This window comes from Helianthus annuus, chromosome 9, assembly GCF_002127325.2.
Source record: "Helianthus annuus cultivar XRQ/B chromosome 9, HanXRQr2.0-SUNRISE, whole genome shotgun sequence".
Lineage (NCBI taxonomy): Eukaryota > Viridiplantae > Streptophyta > Magnoliopsida > Asterales > Asteraceae > Helianthus > Helianthus annuus.
In genome coordinates this window covers 16,294,893-16,319,528 of record NC_035441.2, presented here as the reverse complement: position 1 = coordinate 16,319,528, position 24,636 = coordinate 16,294,893, and the positions used below count along the sequence as shown (strand labels likewise).

The following is a 24,636-nucleotide window of genomic DNA, read 5'->3' as shown; positions in this document are numbered from 1 at the left end:
TCTCTACACACTACTCATTCTCTCTATCTCTCACCTACCCACACACACATAACAATCGAGAACTACAACCCGGTGGCCAGAGGCGTCTCTAAAAATTCACATACCCAGTTCGAGCTTGAAAAAATATGCCCTTCCGTTATGTTTTGTTACTATTTAAAAAAATCAAATTAGTATTGGGTTCATTAAACCTAATTCCAAGTGGACTAAATTCTAAACCATAAAAAATGATTTGTAAATGGGTCTATATTGGAAGTGGTATGTGTTTACTATTTAAAAAAAATAACATATACGTATCGGATTTTTTTTAAATCGCATGTCTCTCGAAATTGCGGGCCTTATGCGGAGTTCCTCCCGCACACCATCAAAGCCTCCCATGCCGATGGTGCTTACCAATTACCCCTAGGGGTGTTCAAGATCGGATAATCCGGTTTTCGGATATCCGAAAATCGGATATCCGAAATTTCGGATAGTGAAATATTGACATACGAACCCGAATCCGAAATTTCGGATATCCGATTTTCGGATATCCGAAATTTCGGATTCGGGTTCGGATATCTAATCGGATATCCGAATTTCCAATTTTTAATTTAATTTTTATTTTTTTTTATTTTTTAATATTTGGAACCAGATCTTTCGGATAGTTTCGGATATCCGAATATAAATTTCGGATATTTTTCGGATATTTTTCGGATACTTCGGATATTTTTTGGATACTTCGGATATTTTCGGATATTCGGATATCCAAAACAAATAAAAATTAAATTTTCGGATATTTTCGGATAATCCGATTATCCGAAAATTCTCAAAATCACTATCCGAATCCGAATTTTCGGATTATCCGATTTTCGGATATCCGAAAATTCGGATATTTCGGATACGGGTTTTCGGATATTTCAGATTCGGTTTCGGATTCGGATTTTTTTGAACACCCCTAATTACCCCTACCCAAGTGACCATATTACCAGTTAGGTAGGGGCTACCTTAATTGTTTGCGGTGAGTTGTACAACTATCATGCTTGGATGGAAGGAGCATTCAAGACTATCCACAACCCCCCCCCCCCCCCCCCCCAAAAAAAAAAAAGTACCATCATAAAAATGGTTTATAAAAATAAGTACTACAATCAATACAGTAGCTGCTATAAAAGATGACAATATAACAATTACGCATTAATTTAATGTTCGATTCATAATAACATATACTAACATCTGAATTTATGGTTTTACCCTGAATAGTTTTATTAAGCCAAAACACTTCAAGGGTTCGACTTAATTATTAGACGAATCATGGAAAAATAAAATTATATAATAAAATGCCATTGTGTAAAAACATTTTACGTTTGTTTGCACCAACAATCAAACTCCTTCACAAAAAAATGAGTGGGGTACATGAACTGATGAACACGATAATTTGTATTTGTATTTGTAACATCTACAAAAGGAAGTTTGAGGAATAGTGCCACGCAGCTGCGTGGCACTCCTTCATTGGACCAACCGTTTTACTCTTTTATATTCGTTTTCAAATTACGGTTTCGTCCTTAATTTAATATAAAATTACGTTTTCTCCCCGACTTCAAAATAACATTACGTTTTTGTCCCTCGCTCAAAATTACGACTTTGCCCTCGGCTCAAAATTATGCTTTTATCCCCATATTACAATTACAATTTTAGCCCCAGTTCAAAATACATTTTTGCTTCTGGCCCAAACTAAAAATGACGATTTTGTATTTTCACCCCGTTTCAAAAAATTATGATTTCGTCCTCAGTTTAAAATTATGTTTTTGCCCGGTTCAAAATAAAAGTATGCTTTTGCCCCCCAATTCAAAATAACGATTTAGCCTCAGTTCAAATTAAAAATATAGTTTTGTCCCCAGCTTAAAATTACGATTTTGTCCTTAGTGCAAAGTTATATTACGATTTTGTCTCCGGTTCAAATTTATAGTATTGCCATCACTTTAACTTTTATAGTATTATTATTTTACCCAACTCAACAAATACAATTTTGCCCTCAGTTCAAATTACAATATTGCTATCGTTTTAGTTTTTTTAGCAAAACTATAAGAGTGTTTTTTTAATTGGTTGACTGGATTTAATTTTTTTTTCATGTAAAGGAGTTACCTAACACTCGCTCATTAATCCTGACAAACTACAGTTTTGCCCTGAGCTCAAAACTACGGTCTTGTCATCGTTTTAGTTTTTATCTTTCCTAACAAAACAATAATAGTGTTTTTTAATTGATTGAGAATTATTCGGCCATCGCCCCGCAACGCGGGCGGGGCATCAACTAGTTTGATACAAAGGCGGAAGAAAAATTATGATTCTTTTCACACCAATGGCAAACTTTTAGTGGGAAAATACGATGGCAGCCACTGAATTTCTGTCATGCATGGCCCATCCCAGTTTCCAAGAAGATGACTTCAATAATTTCATTTTGTAAGTCGTATATCATATCTTACAAGTTCAAAACCATCATTTGTTATTTATGGGTCATTCCTTTCTACTTCTCCTTTCATAAATAAATATGTTTATTTGCTAAAAGCAATGAATCTGAACCTTCACCACCAGTGTAAAGGAGGGTTTTTCTCAAATAGTGTTTTTTTTTAAAGATAGTTTTTAATTCGCTTTAGGCCACTAAAATGGTTGAGTCGGCCCTGTCCACCACCACCACCACGTCCTCCCCCTCCTCCGTTCAGTGGTCACAACTTTGCCATCACTTTGAATTTGGTGAAATTCTTTTAGCAACACAAAACTTTGACGAATCATTAGTGATTGGGCGTGGGGGTTTTGGAAAGGTTTATAAAGGTTACATAAAAATTGGACCGAATCTAGTTGAAAGTGCCATTAAGCGATTGGATGCAATGTCCAATCAAGGGGCATCCGAGTTCTGGGCCGAAGTTGAAATGCTTTCAAAGTTGCGTCATTGTCATCTAGTAACTTTACTTGGTTATTGTAATCATGAAAAAGAGATGATACTTGTGTATGAGTACATGCCTCATGGAACACTTGAAGATCATCTCCACAAACTTGGTACTCCTCTTTCTTGGTATCAGAGACTCAAGATCTGCATAGGTGCGGCTCGTGGGTTAGACTACCTCCATACGGGTACGGGTATTCAGCTTGGTATTATACACCGAGATGTCAAGAGCTCAAATATATTGTTAGATGAATGCTGGGAAGCTAGAGTTTCGGATTTTGGATTGTCTAAAATAAGCCCAACAAATCAACCATCAAGTTATGTTAACACACTTGTTAAAGGCACTTTTGGGTATTTTGATCCAAATTATTTTGCCACCGGAAAGTTGACGAGGAAGTCTGATGTGTATGCTTTTGGGGTGGTATTATTGGAAGTGTTATGTCGGAAGAGGGCGGTTGATAATAGTCTTGATTGGGGACTAGCAACATGGGCTCAAGACTCTATTAAAGCAGGTCGTTTGAAGGGTATAGTCGACTCTGATATAAAGGGTGAAATATCCCCAAAATGTTTGAAGCAATATGCTCGAATAGTTGACAGATGTTTGGATAACCATCCAAAGAACCGTCCTACCATGGCCGAGGTTTTTCTTAGCCTCGAATATGTACTAACGTTACAAGAGAAGATCAATAATTTAACCGGAGGCAATACCATAATTAAGAGAATTGCTCATATGTTTTCCTTCACTAACGACGGCATGAGCTCAGGTATTCCAATCTCGTCGTTTATGTGTGCAAATTCTTTGATTTTTTTGTGTGTATATCTATGTGTAAGCATTCAAAGGTATACACTTGGCTTCACATATTATGAGTTCATCTAGTATCTTGCTAGCTTTTCGAAAATTTATGTTAAAAAAAAGCAGTGATGATACCCCCCCCCCCTTGTATAGGTATGGATTATGGATCCCTCATGCCCAAGAAGCCCCATATAAGTATGGGTTTTGGATCCCTCAAGCCCAAAAAGAGGAAACAACTTATGCTTAGAAAAAAGTTCTTACTAAAAAATGGTGCTCTGTTATTAGAAGATAAAGTAAGAAACGGTGTTGGTTCGATACAAGTTTTTGGAGACGAAGAGCTAAGAAAAGCGACTATGAATTATGCCGAAAGTATGGTTCTTGGAAAAGGTGGTCAAGGTGTTTACAAGGGAATACTACCAGATAAACGTGTGGTTGCAATCAAGAAGTCCAAAATATCGGACCAAGAACAATTGGAAGAATTTATAGATGAAATTGTAATACTTGGACAAGTTAACCACAAGAACGTGGTGCGGCTTTTGGGATGCTGTTTGGAAACTGTGGTCCCATTGCTAGCTTATGAGTTTGTTTCTAATGGCACTCTTTATCATCATCTTCATAATAAAACAAGTGGCGCAACAAGTTTGTCATGGGATAGCCGTTTAAGGATTGCACATGAATCAGCTGGTGCAATCGCTTATCTTCACTCGTATGCTACAAGGACCATCATACATAGAGACGTGAAGTCAGCTAACATTTTGTTGGATGAAAATTACACTGCAAAAGTTGCAGATTTCGGTGCATCAGAGTTCATCCCAATGGGTCATGATCAAATCAGTACACTTTTTCAAGGGACGTCAGGTTACTTGGACCCTGAGTATTTATATACAGGTCAACTAACAGATAAGAGCGACGTGTATAGCTTTGGTGTGGTTCTTGCGGAACTCTTGACAGGATTAAAGCCCATTGATTCCAAAGGATCGCGAGAAGATAAGACTCTTGCAACGTATTTTATGAAGGCAAAGAGGGAAGATCTGTTGCTAGAGATTGTTGATCGTCAAGTGTTAGAGGAGGCCACTGTCGAGCAGCTAAAAGAAACATGTTACTTGGCATCTAGATGCCTTGACAAACGTTGTAAGAACAGACCTGGCATGAAAGAAGTGACCATGAAGCTTGAAAGAATAAGGAACACAAAATTGTTTAATGAATGAATGTAAGACCTTTACGACGTATCTGGTATTTAAAATTATTTAATGTCAATTATGGTTTATAATTTCGTATTTTTAAGTTTAAATTGTTAAGACCTGGCAGATTTGGTTCTCTATAACTAACGAGTCTTGATGGTCCTTCTCTGGCTCCGGTTACTTTTTTTGTATTTATTTTATGGCTTGTGGTAATATCCTGATGCTTTCTTGTTAATTGTCTGTTTTTAGTGGATAATTGGATTAGTTAGTAGATTATGTTGGTTGAAACTGGTTTTGACAAAGTAGACTTTTTGGTCATTCTGCTTCCTCAGCACTTTCAAAATTGCTATGAGAGGAGTTTTTTTTACTGAAGTAGTGCTGATATCAAAAATGAAATCAAAACTAATGTTGCTTGCCAAAATATTTCACAATTGATGCTAAAGCCATTCAACCATACTATTGCTAGAGCTTTCAACCACACCATCATTAGCATCAATAGTATCCTCCACCCCAATCTGAACACTATGATCATCATGCCTATTCATTGAGCTAGTACCCTCTTGACTACCAATCACCTCTTTGGCTCTTTGTATATTAGGTCTTCTCTAAATGCTACAACATCTCTGCTCACTTTTACTTTTGGACTAACATCTTCTACCCTCCACCCTCAGCTTATCATAACTTGAAACCGTCCCTGATAACATCTCCATTGGAGCCTACGTGTCAATACCTGAGGATGTAGATTTGTTTACTGGATTATAAGTAGCTTTTCGCCATTAATAATGGCAAATTGTGCAGTGTTTCGCCATTAAGAATGGCTTTGTGTGCAGAAAATTAAATGTATCTGTTGTTTGGTATGAGCCGATTTGGGTTTGGAATTGTATTGAATTGTATTGAAGTTCATCAAAAAAATTAGGGTTACAAGAATGGTGATTATATAGGACACCACTTTACATACTAGCCCCTACACTATCTATTAATCTCATTTCTGACACTCCCCCTCAAGTTGAGTAGTGGGGTCACCAATACTCAACTTGCTCAAACAGCTACTAAACGCGTTTCCGTTAACTGCCTTTGTGAGAATATCTGCAAGCTGATCTTTTGATGCTACATACGGGAGCTCTATGATTCCTCCTTCCAACTTTTCTTTGATGAAATGTCGATCTACCTCCACATGTTTTGTTCGATCATGTTGAACTGGGTTTTCTGAGATTTGTATTGCAGCGGTATTGTCACACATAACTTTACTAGGACCCTTTTGTGAAAAACCAATGTCTTCTAGCAGCTTCCTGATCCAAAGAACTTCGCTTAACCCTCGAGCTATACCTCTGAACTCTGCTTCTGCACTTGACAGAGCAACCACCTTCTGTTTCTTACTTCTCCAGGTAACTAGGTTTCCGCCAACCAAGGAGAAGTACCCTGATGTAGACCTTCGGTTTCCCTTATCTCCTGCCCAGTCTGCGTCAGTGTAGAGTTCAACCTTTAAATGCCCATTTGTTTTGAACAGCACACCATGGCCTGCAGTTCCCTTGAGATACCTTAGAATTCTCTGAGCAGCTTCCATGTGGGCAACTTGTGGTTGGTGCATAAACTGACTTACCACTCCAACAACGTAAGCTATATCAGGACGAGTGTGAGAGAAATAAATTAACTTTCCCACAAGCCGTTGATACCTTCCTTTGTCTGCAAGTTCTCCATTGAGTTCCATGTGAAGATTGTGATTCACTACCATTGGAGTATCTGCTGGTTTACAATCAATCAACCCAGTTTCTGCTAGGAGGTCAAGGACATATTTCTTTTGGCAGATGAAAATCCCCTGCTTAGACCTGAGAACTTCTATTCCGAGGAAATACTTAAGATTCCCAAGGTCTTTCATTTCAAACTTTGAAAACAAATTCCTTTTCAGCCGTGCTATTTCTTCTGTATCATCTCCGGTAATAATCATGTCATCTACATATATGATCAAGCAAGTTACAAGGCCGTTTCTTCTCTTGAGGAACAGAGTATGATCAGCGTTACTTTGATGATATCCATATTCTTTCATAGCCAAAGTGAACTTCCCAAACCATGCCCGAGGAGACTGTTTTAGCCCGTAAAGGGATTTTTTCAACCGACAAACTTCCCCTTCTTTAAAACCCCCTGAAAAACCTGGAGGTGCGTCCATGTAGACTTCTTCTGTTAGGTCTCCATGGAGAAAGGCGTTTGTAACATCAAACTGGTGAAGAGGCCACTCCTTATTGGCTGCTACGGAGAAGAGAACTCTAATGGTATCCATTTTTGCAACCGGAGAAAAAGTCTCAGAGTAATCGATCCCATACATCTGAGTGTAACCCTTGGCTACAAGCCGAGCTTTGTATCGCCCAATGGAACCATCTGGTTTATATTTAATCGAATACACCCACCTGCATCCAACTGTTTTCTTTCCTTTAGGAAGAACGCACTTCTCCCATGTGTTGTTTTTCATGAGAGCACACATATCCACTTCCATTGCTTCTTCCCAGTTCTTCTTACCTTGTGCTTCCTTTACGGAATTAGGTATTTGTTCAGTGTATAGAGAAGTAGCAAACGCTTTCGCACTGTTAGATAAGTTCCCGTTGACCATATTAGCTACAGGATATCTTGAATTTTTGGTCTCCTTCTCTGGGGAGTACCGTTTTGGAGGAACCCCTCTATTGGCTCTCGGCGGAAGAGAGTATCTTCCGGTTGTCTCTGATGCACCTGGTGGTTCAACATGTTCAACCACTACTGGCTCATTTTCAACCTGATTTTCAACCTGCTCAACATTTGGGTCAACATGTTCTGTATTTGTCGGTTCTATGTTTTCCCCTGTTGTCTCATAATTATAAGACGTAGGACTTTCAGGGTTCTCAGTATTTCTTACCTCAGGCATCACGTTGGATGGACTTTCTTCAGTGGTACTGTGCTCCGCGGATTGTATGTCTGTGTTTGAAGGACTCGCAGTACTGTGATAGTTTTCTGTTGTGACTTCTTCAGATGAGGGAATTTGGATTAACCAGCTCAGAGTGTCTATACTGTCACTCTCCCCCTGACCACTGAGTTGGGTGTTATAAAAGTATTTTGTTTCAAGAAAGTCAACATTCATTGTGGTGAACATTTGACGAGTTGTTGGATTATAACACCGGTAGCCTATTTGATCGATCCCATAGCCGACAAATACACATTTTTCAGCACATGGGCCAAGCTTGTTTCGATTGGTTTTGGGTATATGAACAAAAGCAGTACACCCGAAGATTCGAGGTTCAAGTGTAAGGGGATGAGGAATACTGGCAGACTTAGACAGACAATCTAAGGGAGTCTTAAATTTAAGAGCTTTTGTGGGAAGCCGATTCAGCAGATACACAGAGGTTGCAACTGCCTCCGGCCAGAAGGATTTAGGGACTTGAGATTCGATCAAAAGGGCTCGAGTCATTTCAAGAATAATACGGTTTTTTCGTTCGGAAACACCATTTTGTTCTGGGGTATGGGCACAAGAGGTTTGATGAATTAATCCTTTGGTTGTAAAGAATTGTTTCATAGACGTATTGACAAATTCCCCCCCATTGTCGGATCGAAGGATTTGGATTTGAGTTTGAAATTGAGTTTGGATCATAGCATAAAACATGACAAATTTTTCGTAAACTTCGGCTTTATTTTTTAGAAAATATACCCATGTCATGCGAGTGCAATCATCCATGAATAATATAAAGTACCGAAGACCCTGCCCCCCCCCCCATCACAGGAGCAGGACCCCACACATCAGAATGGATTAACGAGAAAGGTGAAGCAACTTTCGTATTGCTAGGTTTGAACGGGTGTCGATGGCTTTTGGCGCGAAAACAGGTTTCACAATCTATTTTCCCATTTGAAGGGAAGAGTTTTGGAAACAAAAGGTGCGAATAACCATGGGATGGATGTCCCAAACGTCGATGCCATAGCCAGGCTTCCCGGTTATCAGTTCCATGAGCCAACATCACAGTACCCTGTTGAGTCACTTCATCCACATAGTACAATCCTTGGCGCTCAGTACCACGTCCAATAATCACACCCGTCCTGATATCCTGTAAAAGGCAGAAAGTAGGATGCATTAGTACTGTGCAATTTAGCTCCTTGGTAATGTGGCTAATTGAGAGCAGTTTGTGCGATAATGACGGAACGTAGAGACAATTTGATAATTTCATAGTTGGTGAAATTTCAATTGTTCCTCCTCCTTTCACTTGCATCATTCCATTGTTTGCAGTGTGGATTTGAGTTTTTTGAGGGTTGGACATTGATCGTATGTCTGATGGTTCAAACGTCATGGTGTCAGTGGCACCGGAATCGAAAATCCAAGCACTGTTCTTACTATGATTGATTTCCATTTTTTTATTTTTCCTTTTCCTTTTTTTTTTTTTTTTTTTGACAATAAACAAATCAAGCGTATTTATCAACAATCAAATACGCCAAAATCGAGTAAATACGCGGTCAAGGTATCGCTATTGAGCAAACAACTGACCCGGCGTATTGATTAAATATGCTGGGCACTTGAACTCGCGTTCAAGATTTTCGTTCGCAATACCGTCGCTAGGAAGCAAAATTATTTTACCGGAGTATTTATTAAATACGCCGGCACTCGAACTCGCGTTCAAGTATTAAAAAACGCCCGCAAAATCGCTACCGACAGCGGAAGAAAAAACACAAATTCGCAAAAGTAACTCCTAGCGAACTTATCTAACATTGGCGAAATTGGTTTGGAAACAATAATTACAAATTCGCAAAAGTAACTCCTAGCGAACTTGTCTGCAGCGTATTTATAAAAAAGGAAGGCATTGGTTTGGAAACAATAATTTTTTGATTGGAAACAATATATTTCCTTTTTTTGATTGGAACAATGCTTCGGCTGGTTGCAAAGGATTGGACCAACGTTTAAAGGAGACAATTTTTGAAGAAATAGGATCAAATGGTTGGAATTTCAATAAAGTTCTAGCAATTGATTGGGGGGAAAAATATATTTTTGATTGGACCAATTTTTCGCTGGTTGAAGAAATAGGATCAAATGGTTGGACAACTGATTGAAATTGATTTTGTTGACTCGAACACGACAATTGAACGGAAAACTGATTTTGGTTTGACTTTGCCGTTTTGCAATTGAACACGACAGTAGAAAATGATTTTGATTTCCAAGTGAAGATCGATAAGCGAATCGGTTTTACGAATCGGAAACCTGCTCTGATACCATGTTGTTTGGTATGAGCCGATTTGGGTTTGGAATTGTATTGAATTGTATTGAAGTTCATCAAAAAAATTAGGGTTACAAGAATGGTGATTATATAGGACACCACTTTACATACTAGCCCCTACACTATCTATTAATCTCATTTCTGACAGTATCGCCATTCAGAATGGAATTGTGTGCAGACATTAACTTTTCGCCATTCTAATTGGCAATATATTCAAAATTTCGCCATTAAGAATGTCAAATGTACCAGGGCCAATGATTGGTAATGGCTGATACTTCCTGGGCAATGATTGGTTCTGCAATTCCCTGCAAAAGCCTGCCATCTTGATGAAAAGTTCTGCACAGCCTACAATTCCATAAAAATTCGCCATTTTGAATGGCTATAGCATCAATTGTGAAATATTTTGGCAAGCAACATTAGTTTTGATTTCATTTTTACGAATGGCTATAGCATCAAAAGATTGGAAGAGGATACAAATCTTGCAACGTATTTTACAAAGGCAAAGAGGGACGATCGGTTGCTTGAGATTGTTGATCATCAAGTTTTAGAGGAGGCAACCGTTGAGCAGCTTAAAGAAACATGTGACGTGGCATGTAGATGCCTTGACATACAAGCTAAAAACAGACCTAGTATGAAAGAAGTGACTATGAAGCTTGAAAGTATAAGGAACACAAATTCTTTGATGAATGAAAGTGAACAAGTTGAGCTGTATAATATTCTTCTTGCTGCTAATGGTGAGACCTCTACGACGTAGTTAGTATTTAAATTTATTAAATGTCTGGTATGATGTATAATTTCATGCTCCACATGCTGTCTTTGGGTTTGGATTTTTCTGCTTAAGACATGAACAAAAAGTAATTCAGGTATTTAAAGTTATTTTTGTAAAAATGTATGCGTGTTTTAAAGGCTAAGAAACTTTAAAACTTTCAATAGTTTCATGGATAGTTATTATAGGGATTCTATTAGACAGCTGATGATACTGTAAAAAAGATGCGTGTGATCTTAAGGTGGCAACTTTGACCCATTTTTGGGTGACCGGGTCGCCTCTAACGAGTTAACTGGGTAAATTATGTGAAACTGATTAAGATGGAAGTATTGGACTACGATATTATTAGCTTATTAGTGTGAGCCATGGGCCCGCCTTAGGTGAGTTTCTAGTATTCTCTATTTATTCTAATCATTATTAGAGTTTCTAGTATTCTCTATTTATTGTAATCGTTATTGAATGAATGAGATCATCGAGTCTTTCACCATCTTACATGGTATCAAAGCTGTAGGGTAGGGTTCTGGTTACCTTTTTTCTTCTCCGTCGCGCCACAACAAAAATAAAAACACTAGCCGTCACCACTTTAGAAAAACCCAAGACGGGGCGGCGTGCCGCTGCCGCCCTGTCCAACCGCTGTTCATTTTAGTTTTCCGTTAGTTGAGCAGGCCAATCAGCTAAAAAATGTTGGAATTATTTAATCAAGAAATTTAGTCAATTTAGAAAGTCAAAATATCTTTAAGATAGAAGTCAAACTGTGGTTTAGAAACCAGATTGGGATCCACTGATACTGCACATGTTTTGAGTCTACTCTCCATTTTGACCCATTTTGTTTTTAGTTGGTTTTTACTGACTCATGCCAAAGTATATGGGTGAAAATTGTCGCAGACCTCAACTGCAGGTGCTGTAACTATGTTTTCGTATCTCTATTCTATTGTTCTTAATGCCCCCTTATTTGGTAACATTCCTTTGGATATGTTGGACAAAAAAGAAAATGTGGTATCCAAAAGAAAAGAAGTATGCAATGTGAAATACTCCAATAACATTTTTGAAGCCATCTCACTAGCTTCTGCGCCATTATGTCCATCAAAAACTGCTACAATGGCAACTGATGTGTCTCTAATATCATTAGCACCTGCAACACATGAGAAATAAACCATATGTAAAACGTCTTAATGATCATGAGAAACACAATACTATTTTCTACATAACTTCAAAAGAACCGAACGACTTGAGAAGGCAAAAATAGTTCCTAGCATTCCTACCTTGTATCTTTGTGTCGTACATGAGTATGTCGTGTAAAAACTAACTTAGTTTTCCAACTAGTGTAACTCTTAATATGAGTTATACAAAACTATTCATCGTAACAAAATATAAAAGTAAGAATCGATCAAAACAATTTTCTAAAAATCAGAAGCTTGCATAGCATATTCGCGAATGAATCAACGAGTACTATAAAATAAAGAAAGCAATGTATACTACCTGGAAAGGGAATCCGGAGATCAACAATACAAAATGTGCGATCTTCTAGATATTTTCGCCGGCCTTGACGTGTGACTGATTGACATCTCCCTATTGTAGACTGTCTCCTTAAATCATGTTTTGGTAAGCTCCATCTCGGGCACTCTGGTGACCGGAAGACCGCCGGTGCACCTCCTTCTTTATACACCGTCAAACACGTCGACGATTCGCCGATGGTATATGTAACAAACCCTAAAACGATTAAAAAGAATATGATTTTATTCATGTTAACCTCGTACACGATTCTTTCTGATCAATAAGAAGCAAAAACTGGACACGACGCTTGCTTAATTCTGCGATTGTACTGAACACGACGCTTTTTCTTTTTGTTAGAACTCAAAGTACGGTTAACAAAATAAACTTCTGACCCTGTTTATTAACCTACGAATATATCCTATACTGACTCAAATAGAATTCCTCTTGACTAAAGTCTTGAGCAACAACTAATTCATGCAAATAAAAATAATTAATTAAAGTTACCGAATAATTTATTATTTATTACGTATTATTTTATTTATTTAAAGGGTGTATAGGTAAATTACCTCAAGAAGTATTTGTGGTATTTATCATATCATCCATCCATATATGTGTTTTAAATCTATTTGCTTACAAACTCGTGTATTATATGGATTAAATATAAAAAAAATTCCCTATTATTCTAGTCTATAGGTGTTATAAACATGTATATTCAGGGGCGGAACTACAGTGGAGTCAGGAGGGTCCATTGACCCTCCGGCCGCCGGCCGACAATGCAAGGTTTAACACTTCAACCGGTGGGTTTTTTGTATATTGACCCCCCGTGTGATGGCTACAGACTTATGAGATCGTTATTGAAGTATAGTTACTTTAAAAAAGAAGGAAAATGTAAAAAGTTCTCACTGGTTTTCTTTCCGATCCTTAGCACATTGGTTTGTTAAGTACATATTGTCAAGTGTCGGATTGCAATCTGATCGGATCACCATCCGATCCATTGCAAGTCATTAAAAGGTTGACTTTGTTGACTCTGACTCGGTCGGATCACCATCCGAGCCATATCGTTGAAACGGGCCTTGCTATGTTATTCAATGCTCACGTTCCGGCTAATTTTTGGGTGGATGCATTTTCTTTGGCCACCTATATTATTAACCGTGTCCCTTCTCCTGTATTAGAGAACAAGTCACCATTCCAAGTCCTGTTTCATATGTTGCCCAATACTCAAATTTTCGCGTTTACAGGTGTCAAGTTTTTCCTTATTTACGGGACTACGGCAAGCATAAACTGGAGCCAAGGAGTATTTCATGTGTTTTTATCGGCTACAGTTCATCCCACAAAGGATTCCGTTGCCTAGATCAGGTCACTAACCGGATATTTATTACCCATCATGCTAGGTTCAATGAGGCCATCTTTCCTTTCAAGGACACACATGCTACTGTGGATCTTCAAGGCTTGCTACTTACAGCCTTTATTGATGATATAATTCATCCTACATCACCATCCTATGCAACAAATCAATCGGCCCAGCCCAGCCCAAATTCACCCACATCTTTTACTCCATTAGTTTCATGCCTACTTTGTGTTCCATCTCAAAGCCCAACTGCAACCGGCCCAGCTCCTTCTACGGTGGCCATTCTCCCAGACTCGGACACTAGCCCATCCGCATCCTCACCTCAATCGCAGGCCGGCCCAGCAACCTCCTCACCGGTCCTCGAACCCGATCCGGTTACCGAGCCTGTGGTTGCTACCAAAACTATGTCTGAACCCGAGCCCGTTACTGAACCGTCTACACCTCATACATCTGCCAATACTCATCCTATGACAACCCGATCCAAGGCAGGAATTTTTAAGCCCAAGTACCAAGCGGATCTTGCATGTCTCAACTCCTATGCCTTGCATGCTGCCCTATCCTCTGTTACCGAACCACGTGGTTTTAAGTCTGCGGCCAAGGATCCTTTATGGATGGCGGCAATGGTTGAAGAAATTCAAGCTCTACAACACAATCACACTTGGACGTTGGTTCCTCAACCACCCTCCACCAATGTTGTAGGTTCCAAGTGGGTTTTTCGAGTTAAATATCATTCTGATGGTTCCATAGAACGCTACAAGGCACGTCTGGTGGCTCAAGGCTTTACTCAAATTCCGGGGTTGGGCTATTCTCACACCTTTAGTCCGGTTGTAAAGACATCAACGGTTCGTATTGTTCTTTCGCGGAGACTACACCAACTCAATGTTAAAAATGCTTTCCTTAATGATAACTTGAGTGAAACTGTTTTTATGGAGCAACCTACTGGTTTTGTGAGTTCTCAATGTGCGAATCACGTTTGCAAACTCTCCAAGGCTCTCTATGGACTGAAGCAGGCTCCACGTGCTTGGTTTCAACGTTTGAGCACGTTCCTTCTCGCTTACAGATTTACATGTAGTCGTGCGGATACATCTCTCTTTGTTCTTCGAAAGGATTCTCATATCATGTATCTTCTTGTCTACGTGGACGACCTTATTCTAACCGGTAATGATGAATCCATTATCAATCTCTTTATTTCTCATCTTTATCGAGAGTTTGCGACTAAAGATCTTGGGGATCTTAATTATTTTTTGGGCTTAGAAGTTGTTTACACTTCCACGGGTTTATTTCTCACTCAAGCTAAGTATGCTAAGGATATTCTTCTTCGGGCACATATGTACGATTCCAAACCAGTCGCTACGCCTCTTTCACTACATGAATCTTTCTCGGCTGATGGTGTGGCTCATCCTGATCCCACTCTCTATCACTCCTTGGTGGGTGCTTTGCAATACTTGACGATCACAAGGCCTGATTTATACTATGCAGTTAACCAACTTTCGCAATTTTTGCATCATCCGACTCTTGATCATTTTCAAGCCGTCAAGCGTCTTCTTCGGTACGTGAAAGGAACGATCTCTTTTGGTCTCACCTACACCCGTCCACATCAACCATCCATTGTCGGTTACTCAGATGCCGATTGGGCTCGCTGTCTTGATACACGACGCTCTACCTATGGTTAGTCCATTTCTCTGGGAGGAAATTTAGTTTCTTGGAGTGTTAAGAAGCAGCCTACTGTCACTAGGTCCAGTTGTGAATCTGAATATCGTGCTATGGCAAACACCGCTGTCGAACTCGTTTGGGTTACTCATCTTCTACAAGAATTGCATGCTCTTCCTCATGATCGTCCAACATTGCTTTGTGACAATAAAAGTGCTTTGTTCATGACTCAAAATCCAGTCTCTCACAAACGTGCCAAACATATTGATCTGGATTATCACTTCATTCGGGAGTTGGTCAGCTCTGGTAAGCTTTATACCAAATTTGTTCCAACCAATCTTCAGGTGGCTGACATATTTACCAAGAGTCTTCAGCGTGCGCAGTTTGAAGTCTTTCATAAAATGCTTCATCTTGGTCCACCACCGTTTCGATTGAAGGGGGTATTAACGGAAACGATTTGTAGATATTGTAATAGTTGTAATTATTTTATTTCCTTGTTATTTTTATGGTTCTCCTCCATGGTAGGAAACCCTTGTAACCTTTTATTATAAATACAAGGTCTCATCCCTCAATTATACTTGAGGTTGATTTTATTTACTTCTATATATCATATTTTATCTTTTTTTTAAATAACTTTCATTAACAACCTATCAAAACGCCAAAACAACCTCCTAAGCGGAGACTGATAAGGCAATACAAACAACCAAATTACATGAAATCCTAAAGTTTTGACGTCCGCCACAATAGAAACCACTGTTGTCGATGTATTAGATCCCAATCGATAAAATAATAAGATGATATTTTTTTTGAAATCCCAATGTAAATATATTGGTCCCAGCGAAATTATAAATTAATAATTACTAAAACATTCCAAAATTCTAGCTTTGTCTAGTAAGAAATGAATATGTAGTCACTTTTGTTGTGAGCAGTTCAAATCTATATTGAGTTCATCTTTAAATCTCCTCATTGTGTTGGTACACTTTATGTGGACGCGACTCGACTCGGTTCGATTTGGTTCGGTTCGACTCGGTTAGGTCCGGTTCAAGCCCGACGTCACGACATTCCTCCGTCGTGCGCCCCAGAGTTCGACACGCGAAGCACGGAGTGTCACACCCCAACCGATGGCGGAATCATCGGGGCGCGGCACTGAGCGAAACAGATTGTCCAGAAGTTTCCACAACAACTATTATATAAATTCAGTTTAAATGACACGTCCCATACCGTGTCCCAAATAAATAACAAGTTATCATAGAAAGCAACTAGGCAAATAACTCCGCTCTGACAACTCAGATTCAATTATTATTACAGACAATTGTTTATTATTTCTAGACTCCCTAGCCTCGATTTCATCACCACGCGCCTAAGCATCCTAGCAACTTAAGCACCTGTCACATACGTTAAAATAAAGTCAATACATAAAATGTAAAGGTGAGCACACAAGTTTGATAATAGCATATAGAGTTCGAATAGTTTACACATAACCAGGCACGTACACAGAGGAAAACGATGCATGTTACTTATCGACATGGGACCATCGATACCAACGACTGCAGGTTGACCGTCCGAGACGGTTCGCAATACACGATTACCACCGTAATCCATGCAAGTAATTGTCCTTAACAACCCCCGTGTGAACGGGTGCTGAGTCCAAACTATAGTACTATGTTGCTAAGGCAGGTAGATAGCACTCCACGTGTAAACATAATAAACAGCATTCATTTAGTCAAGTAGCACATGCAATTGGTCAGCGTTTAAATAGTTTGTGTTTGATTGTGATTTGATAGGTAACGTATGTAACACCCAAAAGTGCTAAAAGCAAAAAGGGATCGAGTATACTCACAGTGATTGATTGTAGATTGAAGGGAGCGCTGAGAGTAGGATTAGCCTGAATAGTTCGATAGCACAACAATAACTAACGCGGAAAAGTAAACAAGTGTGGATGGATCGAATGGGCTGGTCGACCGAACAGAAGGTTCGATCGAACGGGCTGTTCGGTCGGCTGGTATGTCCGGTTGGACAGGCCTGTTCGATCGGCCGGTAGGCTCGATCGGCTGGGCCATTCGAGTGGATTGTTTCTTCCTCTGGTGTGTTTGTGTTTGAGGATTTGAACTTTTGAAGTTTTCGTTGCAGCATTTGAGAACACTGAAGTGTTCCTACCTTTCAAGTCGATCGATCGAACGGTTCGTTTGATCGGCTAGCTCACTCGATCGGCTAGCTCACTCGATCGGCTAGGGACTTCAGAGTTAGTCCTCAACTGAATGTCACTCGATCGAACAGTCTGTTCGATCGGCTGGCATTCCCTACTACGAACGAGTTGAAAACGATTAAGTGTTGAAGTATAGTATTTCATGATCCGAAGAGTAATGTTCGCAGTTCGATCGAACATCTCTTCCTCAATACTATGCTTCCTGAAATTTTAAAAGTGTGGGACCATGTGCGAGCCGATCGGCTGGCCCGGTCGATCGGCTGGCATGTCCGATCGGCTGGCCCGGTCCATCGGCTGGCATGTCCGATCGGCTGGGCTGTTCGAACAGCCTAGCCGTTCGGCCAGCAAGTCTGACCTGGTCGGCTTTTCGTCTAACACTTGGCTGTTTGATTATTTGTCATTCTTTCAAGGTATCTTGACAACGTGTTGAACTATGATAACCTCCGTTCCTACTTGTTTCTTTGGCTCGGACAGGAATCACCCAAGTCCGGCCGGTGAACGGTTCGGAATATCGGTTTAGAGTTTAACCCGAAATCGATGAACCTTGTTCATAGAACCCGAATCTTGAAACCTTTAACTGTTTGAATGATTAGTTAGCCGGTTCAAGCTCCGTTTCTATCGGTTTGAAGGCATTGAGTGTAAAAGAGTTGAAAGAAAGTTGGGATTCCTTCTTTCAATCCTTCATAACTTGTGGATGTTTAGATCTTTGTCTTAGCTTGTTTATGTGGAAATCGGTTAGATCTAAGCTAATCATAGTTGAATGAGGCCAAAACATGATGTTTTCAAGAACACCATGATGACATCACCCAAGAACACTTAGATCTTGGTGATTTCACGGTTAGAATCCAAGTTTTGAAAGATAGAAAGGTGTAGAATCAAGTAATGATAAAAAAACGTACAAGGATTAAGGTGGAAACTTACCGGGATTGAGAGAAATCTGAGAAAAGATGAAGAATAGGAGCTGGCCGGTCAGAACTTTCCAAAAGTGGAAATGAAGACAAGGACAACCCTATTTATAGGCTTCCAAAAAGGGAAAGTGGCAGCCGATCGGCCAGGAGCTCCGATCGAGTGGGCTGCTCGATCGGCTGGCAAGATGCTTGTCACACCCCCAAAATCCACCTGCGGAGTATCACCGCTTGGGAGCGTGACATGACCAGGATCAAGCCACCAATCATATCAAACATAGCATTTAAGTGTAAAAGTAGAAAATGTATTTCATCGTGACATAACTGATGTTCATAACCAAACATTGTTTAAGTAGCGGAAGCCTAATAATGAAAACCCAAAATAAGTTATAAGTTCAAATATTGTCCACGATCCGTATCCCACAACGACCTGCTCCTCCCTGTGCAAGCTCCATAATGTACCTAAGGTCCTGCAAGGCATGCAGCAGATAATCAACAACTAGTTGAGCGAGTTCACAGTTAACAGTTCAGTAATAGTATAGTGTGAGTAGCGTTTTGTTCGTTTGTTAAGTCGTATATCGTTTTGTTCGTATCGCGGCCTCCCAGGCAGGTGTGCGAAGATATTAGGGGATGTTCCTCCCGAGTATTCTAGACAGGTTTATTTGTATCGCGGCCTACCAGGCAGGTGTGCGAAGATTAGCAGATTACAGTTCGCGGCCTTCCAAAGGCAGGAGTGCGAAGTCAGTCATAATATCGCGGCCAACCCCTGGCAGGTGTGCGAAGATCGTTCAATAAGTGTCACTAGTCTAGCAGTAGGTTCTATCATCTATGTATGTACAGTAAATCATCAAATCCCCATTCCCACCCTGGGAACCCCATGCCTTGGCTTGTGTGAACTCACCTTGGGTTGCTCGGCAGATACACAGAAAGTACGGGTAAGCTAGTAAGTGGTCAACCACGTCCTATCATGGTTATTATACAAGTCTGGTTTGGTTCAAGTAATGCACGCATGAATCATAGCAAACACGTATAGCACGCAAACAATCAAAGTATAGCATTCACCACTTGTGCGATTCGGATGTCTAAGCCCAAACTATACCCGGCCCAACTAACATAAACAGTCCAATTAGCAGTCAAGTATGTAAGTCCAATTACTTGGCCCAATCGATTGGGCCCGTGATAGTGCAGGGTCCAAAACAGTGTGCATGTATAACTGGTCTCGAGTCGCAACCAGCGATCTCGAGTCAAGTCAGTGCGGTCTCGAGTTGTGTTGGTCTCGGGGTCTCGAGTCGCAATGTGGAGGTCTCGGGTCATCATGGTCCGGTCTCGAGTCACAACAGGACTCGCAACCGTGGTCTCGGCTCGTGCGGTTTGTGCCTGGAATGTGCGGTCTCGAGTCGAGACAGGGAGTTCTCGGCTCGCAACCGTGTCGAGACTAGCAATTTGTAACAATTTTCCATAATTCTTAGCAACAATCATTCCGTAATATCAGCAAACATCTATGGCAGTTTCAACTTGGATCAAATCAACGTTTATTCAGCATTCAATCATATTCATAACACCTTCAAATCATCATCATTAAGCATGTACATAACAGCATCAAAACAAACACTCGGATCATGAAACAAACCTAAACCGAATCATAATCATAACATCAGACTAGCATGCAACCTAGCCGGTTATACTCGGACTGAAATATCAATCATATATGCATCAGAAACAATAACAGGAACAATGAGTTCATAATTCAATTATCATGTTTTCATATGTGAACCGAAACCCTAGTGTAAATCCTAACCGATTACAAAGATCCGATAACTAACAAAACATATAAGCATACAATTAGTGGCATCATACTAACCGAGATGATAGAGAGCTTCGAAGGAACAAGGGGGCTTCGAGAGAGAGGGCTGCCTTCGGTTCCGAGAGAGAGAGCTTGTGTGTACTTGATTGCCAAAGTTGTGAAAACTAAACCCTAAGAGATGTGTGTGCATAAATACGTAATAGGGAAGTGGGTCGAAACCCCACTTAATGGGTTGCCTATGTGTTCCGAATTCAAAAGAGAGTGGGCCGAGAGTGTCATGAGTCGGCCCATTAGCTTGTGCGACCGGCTATGTGTTGTGCGGTTGGGTTCGTGTAACATTCACATAACATACATACACACATAATGCACATAATAACATAACATTCATTAGATCAAAGTATCACATAGGCACGTAACGTTACACAAGATAAGTCTAGAGTACGAGTTGTCACATTATCCCCAACTAGTGGTACGATTAGATCATGATCAGCAAGGCATTTTCGGAGGTTAGAGACGTGGAAAGTCGGGTGGATGTTACTGAGTTCCTCCGGTAATTCGAGTCTGTAGGCGACTTTTCCGATTCTTTCCAGAATTCTAAAAGGTCCAACATATCGGGGCGCTAGTTTCCCTTTCTTGTCGAATCGGACTACACCCTTCCAAGGTGATACCTTTAGGAGTACGTAGTCACCAACTTCAAATTCAAGGGGCTTGCGTCTTCTATCGGCGTAACTTTTCTGTCTGTTCCGAGCTTTTACCAATTGTCTCGAATCTGGTGGATTTTGTCGGTCGTTTCTTGTAGAATCTCGGGACCGGTTAGTTGCGAGTGACCGATCTCGTGCCACACAATAGGCGATCGACATCTTCTACCATACAAAGCCTCGAAAGGTGCCATTTGGATGCTGGCATGATAGCTGTTATTGTACGAGAATTCCACCAATGGTAGGTGTTTGTTCCAACTACCACCAAAATCTATGACACATGCTCGGAGCATGTCTTCAAGAGTACGGATCGTCCTTTCAGTCTGTCCGTCGGTTTGAGGATGGAATGCAGTACTCAGATTAAGCGACGTACCAAGGGCCGCTTGAAACGTTTCCCACAATCGCGAAGTGAACCGAGCGTCACGATCTGAAATGATGTCACGAGGCGTACCATGATTACAAATGATCTCGTCGGTGTAGATTTGGGCTAGTCGTTCCACCTTATAGTCTTCTCGTATCGGCAAAAAGTGGGCTGATTTCGTTAGACGATCAACTATAACCCAAATACTGTCGTGACCTGATGGCGTGGGCGGGAGTTTTGTTATGAAATCCATAGCTATACTCTCCCACTTCCATATAGGTATCGGCGGTTGTTCGAGTAAGCCAGAAGGTCTTTGATATTCAGCCTTGACTCTTGCACACGTTAAACAGCTTCCCACGTAAAGAGCGATATCCCTTTTCATGCCCGACCACCAGTACTTATAACGAAGATCCTGGTACATCTTGTCTGCGCCGGGATGGATAGAATACCGGGATTTGTGGGCTTCATTCATGATGATCTTTCGCAAATCGGTCCGCTTAGGGACCCAAATTCGGTCCAGATAATAGGATATCCCATCAGATTTGCTTACTAACTGAGCTCCATCGTGATAGATCCTCTCTTTCTTCAATGTACGTTCGTTAAAGCAAGGATGTTGAGCTTCGCGGATAAGGGTTTCAAGATTGTGCTGGGCTTGGATGTTTCTGTCACACCCCCAAAATCCACTTGCGGAGTACTACCGCTTGGGAGCGTGACATGACCAGGATCAAGCCACCAATTATATCAAACATAGTATTTAATAATAACCATAGACATAATTGATGTTCAAAACCAAACATTGTATATGTAGCGGAAGCATTTAAGTAAAACCCAAAACTAAGTATTAATGTGTGAATGTAAAAGTGTTTAATAGGCATTCACGTGTCCTTGTCCACAACGACCCGCTTCTCCTCTGGTGCAAGCTCCAAGTATACCTAAGGTCCTGCAAGGCATGCAACAAATAATCAACAAACTAGTTGAGCGAGTTCACATAAAGTAAGTTCATAACAGTAATGCGTAAGTTCATCTAGTGAGGGCTTCCCATACATGTATATACTATTGGTGAGGGATTCTCACAATTATCCTTAACAATGGGGGTTTCCCATTATGGTACTTACTAGACTATTTGCAACCATGTGTTCTTCTTAATCCGAGAACAGGAATACGTACTAGGTCACGCAGGATTTACGTGAGTGCCCTTCCCCGAGGACAGTGGTACGCGTGGGGTTTACGCAGGATTTACGTAAGTGTCCTTCCGACCCGGAAGACAGTAGTAGGTATTAGTTTACGTAGGATTTACGTAAGTGTCCTCCCGACCCGGGAGACAATGGTAGATACTAGTTTACGTAGGTTTTACGTAAGTGTCCTGACTATCCTGAGGACGATGGTCTATAGTCTAGTGATTGCGTAAGTACGAGTAATCAGTCTATATCAAACATTCCAACCCAATTCCCAACCCGGGAATCCCATGCCTTGGCTGTGTGAACTCACCTTGGTTTGCTCGGCAGATACACAATTAAAAGACTCTTGAACTAACAGTGGTCAACCACGTCCTATCATGGTTATTATACAAGTCAGGTTTTGACTCAAGTAATGCACGTATGAACCACGTATGTTAACACATTACAAGCACGTATAGATCATGTCAACAGTTTATAATCGAAGCAAATCCATTCAACTTGTGCAAACAATTATCAGCCCAAAAGTACTCGGCCCAAAAATATAACTCATAAGTGCACTTGTGCGATCCGACTAGTATTGTGCGATCGGACAAGTCCAGCCCAAAAACCACCCGGTCCAAACAACAAAACAGTCCATAAGCCCAATAGTGTGTGCACGTGCATGTGGTCTCGAGTCGAGATCTCGAGTCGTAATAGGAGGTTTCGAGTCGCAACAGGGGCGGTCTCGAGTCGCAAAGGGACTCGCAACTGTGGTTTCGGCTTGTCATGGTCCGGTTTCAAGCAAACGAGAGAGAGAGAGAGAAGTCTAGGGTTTCTTGTGTGAGAATGATTTTGCCAAAGTGTGTAAAGGTTACTAACACCCTAGTGTTATGTGTGTAAGGTATGTGGGCCAAACCCATACATGGGCCGCCCTTATGGTCCGATCACAAAAGAATGCGGCCCCCCTCTAATGGGCTTGTGCGGTTGTGTGAGAGTTGTGTGGTTGGTTCATGTTGTGCGGTTTGAGTGATATGAACACATAATGCAAAGCATTCACGTAACATGTGACACATATACACATAATAACGTAACATTCACATAAAATTCACTTTCATAAAAGTCACGTATCGTACACACACGTTACATCAAAGTACAAGGATTGGTTTGGAAATACGAGTTGTCACATAATCCCCAACTAAAAAGAAATTTCGTCCCGAAATTTGGTATGCACTCACTGAGGAAGCTAGATAAGTTCAATCGTTCACTGGTTTTTCCTGGGGTGTCACATCCTCCCCCCGTTGATCTGGAATTTCGTCCCGAAATTCCAAAGTAGTCGCTTCAGTCTCAGTAGTGGTGGCATTGGTTCCGAATAACTGGGGGTACTTTTCTGTCATCCTGTCTTCGCGTTCCCAGGTGTACTCTGGGCCACGACGGGAGTTCCAACGAACTCGAACAAGAGGGATTCTCTTGTTTTTGAGGACCTTAACATCCCGGTCCGTGATTTCAACTGGCTCCTCGACGAACTGTAACCGCTCGTCGATAGTGAGTTCCTTAAAAGGAACGATAAGGGTCTCATCTGACAGGCACTTCTTTAGATTCGACACGTGAAAGACATTATGAACCGCCCCGAGTTCAGCTGGTAGGTTCAACTTGTAGGCTACCTTGCCAATCTTTTCTATGATTTCGAATGGTCCGACGTACCGCGGATTTAGTTTGCCCCGTTTGCCAAAACGAACCACACCCTTTCAGGGTGAAACTTTTAATAAAACCCGGTCCCCGACCTGAAATTCTAATGGCTTTCTACGCTTGTCCGCGTAGGCTTTCTGACGGTCGCGTGCTGCCGCCATGCGTTGTCGTATTTGTGCAATCTTTTCTGTGGCGTCCACTACAATCTCTGGACCCGTAATCTGACTATCCCCCACCTCTGCCCAACAGAGAGGTGACCGGCATTTACGCCCGTACAATGCCTCGAATGGAGCGGCTTGAATGCTGGTGTGATAACTGTTATTGTATGAGAACTCCACCAAAGGGAGGTGCTTTTCCCAGCCATTGCCGAAGTCAATAACGCATGCCCTAAGCATGTCTTCAAGTGTTTGAATCGTTCGCTCAGACTGCCCATCCGTCTGAGGGTGATATGCTGTACTCA

The 24,636-nt window shown here is 40.9% G+C and overlaps 1 protein-coding gene across 1 annotated transcript; it reads left to right on the top strand.

Moving 5' to 3' along the window:
- Positions 1-2,325: 2,325 nt before the first annotated feature.
- On the top strand, positions 2,326-4,974 carry LOC110877225 (probable receptor-like protein kinase At4g39110). The gene is made up of 2 exons (XM_022125386.2): positions 2,326-3,675; positions 3,858-4,974. Exons 1-2 carry the CDS (start codon positions 2,634-2,636, stop codon positions 4,910-4,912), a joined length of 2,097 nt encoding a protein of 698 aa, XP_021981078.1. The 5' UTR covers positions 2,326-2,633; the 3' UTR covers positions 4,913-4,974.
- The last annotated feature ends 19,662 nt before the right edge of the window (positions 4,975-24,636 follow it).